This window comes from Phocoena phocoena, chromosome 17 (assembly GCF_963924675.1).
Source record: "Phocoena phocoena chromosome 17, mPhoPho1.1, whole genome shotgun sequence".
Lineage (NCBI taxonomy): Eukaryota > Metazoa > Chordata > Mammalia > Artiodactyla > Phocoenidae > Phocoena > Phocoena phocoena.
The window spans coordinates 17,749,037-17,754,993 of record NC_089235.1 but is presented as its reverse complement, the minus strand read 5'-3'; the positions used below and the strand labels follow the sequence as shown (position 1 = coordinate 17,754,993).

Genomic DNA, 5,957 nt, shown 5'->3' with positions numbered 1-5,957 from the left:
AGAAGGCTGCGCCCCGCGCCCGCCCCCGAGGTGCCCGCCGGGATGGAGTGCGCAGCGCCGCTCCCCGCTTGCGCGGGGCCACTCCCGCCCGGGCTCGGCGCGGTGGCCCCGGGCTGTGCCCGCCGCGGCAGCCGCCCGGCTCGACGCCTCCTGCCGGCTGCCGCCCGCCTGTCCCGGAGCGCCCGCGCCGCAGGCCGGTCCCGCTGCAGCGGCGGTGACAGCCGCGAGTTAGGCGGCGCGCGCTGCTCTCATGGCCAAGCCGCCGCCGCCGCCGCCGCCGCCCGAGCGTCCCCGGAGCCGGCGCGGCGGCTCCCTCTCACTCCGGGGGAGGGGCGCGCAGCGGAGACGGCACGGGCCGGCCGGCCGCCGCGGGAGTTGTCAACTTGATCCAAGTTGCGAGAGGGTGGAAGAGTGGGGTGCGGGGCAGCGGGAACGCCAGGAAGGGGTGACTCGCTCGGTGCAGGAGAGCGCTCCCCGACGTCTTGCAGCTGCCTCCGCGGTCTCGTGTCCCCCTGCCCTGCACTCCCCGCGGCTGTCACTCGGGAACCGGGCTCCGAACCGCAGCGCCGCTTGCAACTCGGAGCGCTCCCGACCGCCTCTGAGAAGGCTCCACACTCCGCGCTATATAACCCGCGACCGGGAAGAGCCGGCGGCGGCATCGGCCCTCCCTCGGCTCGGCCCTCCCCGCCCCCGGGCGCACCCCGCCCCCGGCCCAGCCCCCCGCCCGCTCGCCGCCCGCTCGCCGTCCGCCGAACCGCGGCGGGGCAGCCCCTCTCACATGGCCGTGGCCGCAGCCTCCAGCCCTCCTCGCACCTCCCTTCGCGGTTCACGCCCCCTGCCGTGGGGTGTCCCGGCCTCCGCCTGCCAGACCGGACAGTCGGCAGTGCCCCGGCCATCTTCCTTTGGCCGTCCGCTCCTCGCTTGTCCCCGTCTCGTTACTTTCGTTAACCAGCGGGCTCTGGGTGGCCCCGCCTGCGATCAGGCGCTGCGGAAGACAGCCCTGCAGGCTGGAGGAACGAAGAGAAGGACCTCGGCAGCGCGGCAACGGGCGTGCCGGTCTTCTACTGGGGTTGGCAAGGAGCCGAGAAGGCGGTCAAAAGCCGGCAACTTCGAATCGTAGGCTTTGGAACGTAGGCTCAAAGGCTCTCAATTTCCCCGGCTGGAATCACCACCGCCGTGCTTCCCTACCGACCCGGTCAAGCGTTGCCCTCCCGCCAGGCGGGCCGTGAAAGTGATGCATGCCGGGATTTGTAGTTCGCGCCCCGGTCGCGCGTCATTTGCATATATTACTGGGTAGAATTCGAGCCGTATCCTGTCAACGCAGCCCAGGGATTAGGACCCCGAGTAGTCAAGGTATCGGCACTCTTTGCTCTCATCATATTGGTTAAAGAGTCTAACCAATGCATTAATTTTTCCCATACAGATTTTACTTGAAACTTGATCGTAAGAGGCTGAATCAGGCAGTTCTTAATTCTGCTTCTGCAATACGAGTTCTCAGTTCTGAGTTTTTTTTTTCTGGCTTATCCTGGGACACCTATGAGTCTTGGGGCTTCACGCTCGCCGTCTTTAAGTGGGACAGCGCGCATGCGCGAACTTCCTCTTTCCCGGCTGGAACCATGGAAGGCGCTGAGTAAGTTTCTCCTCGTCCTCTCGAGAATCCTCCTCCATCCCCGAAACCAGAGGCTTTTGTCTCACTCTTTCTCGTTCCATCTGTAACCTGTCTGTTTGTCGACTTACCTGTGTGTTTGTGTGACACTCCTGCTGGTCTTAGGCTGAAATGGGCTTCAGGAGGCCTTGGGGCGGAGGTTTTGGAGTTACCGGGAACGAGGTGTGAGAGCTGAATATGTGCGGAGCCGACAGGTTGTCCAGTCTCTCGTCTTTTGAAGGAGGCTCAGAATCTCTGAATGGGGTTCTTTTTCCTTAGCTGGCATTTGTCCGAAGCGTCCCTGCCATCAGGTGTCTGCTTACAGCATATGGAGCTTGAGGCTTGAACCAGGGTTGTCGTTGGGGGTTTGTTTGAGGTTTTTTTTTTTTTTTTTTTTCTCCTTGAGACTCTTAAGTCCTCTTAGACTCACACTCACTAATAGTCTAGGGATCAGTGTCTTGCGGCAGCCTTTTACTCCGCACGGTTTGCTCTCGGCATTTTTGTTGTCGTGGGACCCCGGGAGTGATGGTAGATTAAATGTGAATTTGTTATTTTTGTGACTCGTTTAAAGAAAGTGGTCCGTGTTAAAGGTAAATATTACTGGCATAGGAATTTCCTAAAATCTGCATCTTACACCGTAGCACGCTACAGCGGTTAAAGAAAGGTGCGTTTGAAGTCAGTGGTGACAGTAGTGTTATGAGAGAGCGCTCAGTACAGAATGGGAGTGCTGGCAGTGCTGTGAGCTTTCTGAATTAACGCTTTGTCTGCTAATGTTAGGGAGAAGAAAAAGAAGGTTCCTGCTGTGCCAGAAACCCTTAAGAAGAAGCGAAAGAATTTCGCAGAGCTTAAGATCAAGCGCCTGAGAAAGAAATTTGCCCAGAAGATGGTAAGTAAACTTTTTTGAGGCACCAAGTTAAAAGGCCCCACGATTGAAAATGAGGTGAATGTTTTTAACGAGGCTTGTTTACTTCAGCTGCTGTACCAGTGAGCGTGGTTAGCTTAGAACGACCTTTCCAAATGAAGTTAGTTATCTCCGTCTTGCGATGTTAACTCTCATTGTGGTGAGAAAGCTTCAAGGGAAGGGTTTTCTTGGAAAGAACTGATACTGCTCGTTGTGTCTGGGAGCTAAAAAGCAGATGAACAACTGATGTTGGTTTTCAGCTTCGAAAGGCAAGGAGGAAGCTCATCTATGAAAAAGCTAAGCACTACCACAAGGAGTACCGGCAGATGTACAGAACTGAGATTCGAATGGCTAGGATGGCCAGGAAAGCTGGCAACTTCTACGTACCCGCGGAACCCAAGTTGGCATTTGTCATCAGGATCAGAGGGTAAGTTCAGTTTTTACTGCATTCTGGTGTTCGAGGGAAAGCTACACAATCCCAGTAAAATTTCACAGTACTTGTGGGGACCTTGGCTGTGAAACATTGGAATGAAAATATTTGGATGGTGAGGAGAGTAATTCAGTGATTGTAAGCCCTGTGCCCAAAGCATCTATCCATTCTCGAATTGAGCGCTTGAGTTCAGTGTCCTGGAGATTAACTTCAAAAGCAGTTAAATTGGAGCCTCGTAAGTGCTGTGACAAAGATGTATGCAAAACTAGAAGTAATAAGAGTGTTAGGGAAAGTTGTAAACGTGAAAGGTATGTGTCAAAAGACAGTGTACTTGCAGGGGAGGCAAGCTGGCAGAGGTAATAGAATATACTAACTAAAGGGAAAAGTGGTCTTTGTAACATGAGAGGATTCTTATTTAGGTGTGACACGTGTTGCCCAAAATTGTAACAGTTAGTTTCTCGTCTTTTACTAGTAAAAATTCTGATAAATTCTGATAAATTCTCGTCTTTTACTAGTAAAAATTCTGATGAATATTTTGTATTTTTTCATTGCAGTATCAATGGTGTGAGCCCAAAGGTTCGAAAGGTGTTGCAGCTTCTTCGCCTCCGTCAGATTTTCAATGGCACCTTTGTGAAGCTCAACAAGGCTTCAATTAACATGCTGAGAATTGTGGAACCATACATTGCATGGGGGTAGGTGTCTTTGATTTCTGTTTGGTAAACTGGCAGGTGTTTTGACAGTGATAGTCTTATTGGGTCATTTATATCTGTATTTCCATATTTAGGTACCCAAACCTGAAGTCAGTAAATGAATTGATCTACAAGCGTGGTTATGGCAAAATCAACAAGAAGCGAATTGCCCTGACGGATAACGTGTTGATTGCTCGATCTCTTGGTAGGTTCTGCCTCTTTGGGGAAAAATTATTATTATTAATTATAAAAGCTATTGTATCAGACAAAATGATATTTTTTGGCATCTTGTGGCCTGATTTTTCTCACTATTATGCATCTTCCTTTATTCCCTACAATATTTATGAAAAATGGAAGGTATGATTTTGTTGGCTTGAGCTGTATCTTTGTAAATAAAGTCATGTATTTCCTTCTTTGTTACTTTACTCTTGATTTACTTCTAATTCTTTATGTCACAGCCTGTCTTAATGCCTTAAAAATTTAATAGTCTCAAACAGTTTTAGTAACTTTAAATCATCTTGATGATTTATGTTCAGGCAAATACGGTATTATCTGCATGGAGGATCTGATTCATGAGATCTATACTGTTGGAAAACGTTTCAAAGAAGCAAACAACTTCCTGTGGCCCTTCAAATTGTCTTCTCCACGAGGTGGAATGAAGAAAAAGACTACCCATTTTGTAGAAGGTGGAGATGCTGGCAACAGGGAAGACCAGATCAACAGACTTATAAGAAGGATGAACTAAGGTGAGCAGCTACATCTTGAAAGAAGTTTACTTAATACTGGAGGAAAAATGACTATTCTGGTAAGGGTTTGGTTTGAGTTCTAAGCAGTATTTAGTGGGGTGGGGGGGATCAACCATCATATATGATCGCAGTTGGTTTGGTTTCTCCTTTTGAGGACATTTATGGAGAGAAGAAAAAGCCTTTTTTTCTTCTTACTTAATAGTGGAAACTGAATTGGTGTTTCTTATAACTTCCTGGTTTATGTTAATTCTTAGTTATTAAGGTGTTTAATGGGTTTTTTCCCTTCCTTTCAGGTATCTACCATGATTATTTTTGTAATCCGGTCAGTTAATAAACAGTGACTGCTCAAATTGAAATGTATTGTTGTCTTGGTGACTTTTTGTTATCTTTTCTCAGCCGTCCCCTAACTATTGTGGCAAATCTTGGTGTGACACAGTTAAGTCAGATCAACAGCCTGTTGTGTGTAAAACTTAGGGTCCAGTTTGTATCTTGTGAAAAACATTCCTGGGGTTTATTGAAGATTTTCCTGTATGAAGTCCTGATTTTTCACTTTTGAGTTGGCCAAAATGGGTCTATTCTAAGAAAGCCCATTTCACAGGCCTTTGTGCATGACTAAAGGTTCAGTTTACAAATAAAAATCCGTTGCTGAAATTCCATTTTCTCAGGCTTTGGCTTGCCTGTAAAGTAGTGAGTAAACGTGTCATTTTCTTTTTGTATTTCACTTTTATGTTTTTGCTTTGCATCTTCTACCCATACTTACGTGAGTTCCTAATAATTCCACTACATATTGTGTATATCAAGAAGGAAGAAATGAAATGTGCCCATGGATGCAATTTATTTGGAGCACCTAAAGAACTCATGAGAATACTAGTGAGCAAAAACTTGAAATAGAAAGGCTCTTATAAATAACATTCCCAGTATATTTTTATGTATCATCTCACCTAGGCTAGCAAACCTGAAAGTTTTAAGTGTAGTGTAACGGGAAGTACATAAAATAAAAGTAAAAAGGTTTATGATTCTCACTGATCGTGCCAAGGGTATGATGCCGTGTGAAATAGATGCCCTATTCTTTTGATTTTCTTGCACCAGAATCATCACTTTTTAGTATTTGAAAGTTGCTAGACAGATACATTTAAATTCTTGGGTGTTGGAAGCTATTTGGATTAGTGAGTTTAGGGTCAGTGAATCCTGGAGGGAAATCAAGGTTATTAGTTTATAAAACCAATGTTACATGTATACATGTCTATAGTGTTTTGCAAGAAATTTAATATCTTGGTAAACAGTTGGATCAATGTATAACAAGATCATACATTAATCTCTTGGTGGAGCCTAAAAGTCTTTAAGTTTTGAAATTACCTATTTTGTTTTACTGCTTTGGTAGGTAACTACACAGTATAGCCCACGAGTCTGCACAACCAGTATTCTGAACGGTAGGAGTGGCTCAGAAGAAAACATGTAATTACTGTAATAAAGTTGTCCAGGTGGCATATTGCTAACTACCTAGGCATGTAGGATTTGGAATAGTAATAGAAATGGCATTCTCTAT

At 47.1% G+C, this 5,957-nt stretch overlaps 1 protein-coding gene across 1 annotated transcript; it reads left to right on the top strand.

Annotated features, from left to right (window-relative positions):
* The first annotated feature begins 1,603 nt into the window (after positions 1-1,603).
* Positions 1,604-4,748, top strand: RPL7 (ribosomal protein L7). Its single transcript, XM_065895220.1, has 7 exons — positions 1,604-1,630; positions 2,423-2,531; positions 2,807-2,973; positions 3,531-3,668; positions 3,761-3,870; positions 4,202-4,411; positions 4,705-4,748. Exons 1-6 carry the CDS (start codon positions 1,617-1,619, stop codon positions 4,408-4,410), a joined length of 747 nt encoding a protein of 248 aa, XP_065751292.1. The 5' UTR covers positions 1,604-1,616; the 3' UTR covers position 4,411; positions 4,705-4,748.
* Positions 4,749-5,957: the final 1,209 nt, after the last annotated feature.

What these genes read in the sequence shown, in the direction of transcription:
- RPL7 (XM_065895220.1), top strand. An exon ending in TTTGTCATCAGGATCAGAGG is followed by an intron (nt 2,974 to 3,530) that starts GTAAGTTCAGTT and finishes TTTTCATTGCAG; the next exon opens with TATCAATGGTGTGAGCCCAA. An exon ending in GTTGATTGCTCGATCTCTTG is followed by an intron (nt 3,871 to 4,201) that starts GTAGGTTCTGCC and finishes ATTTATGTTCAG; the next exon opens with GCAAATACGGTATTATCTGC.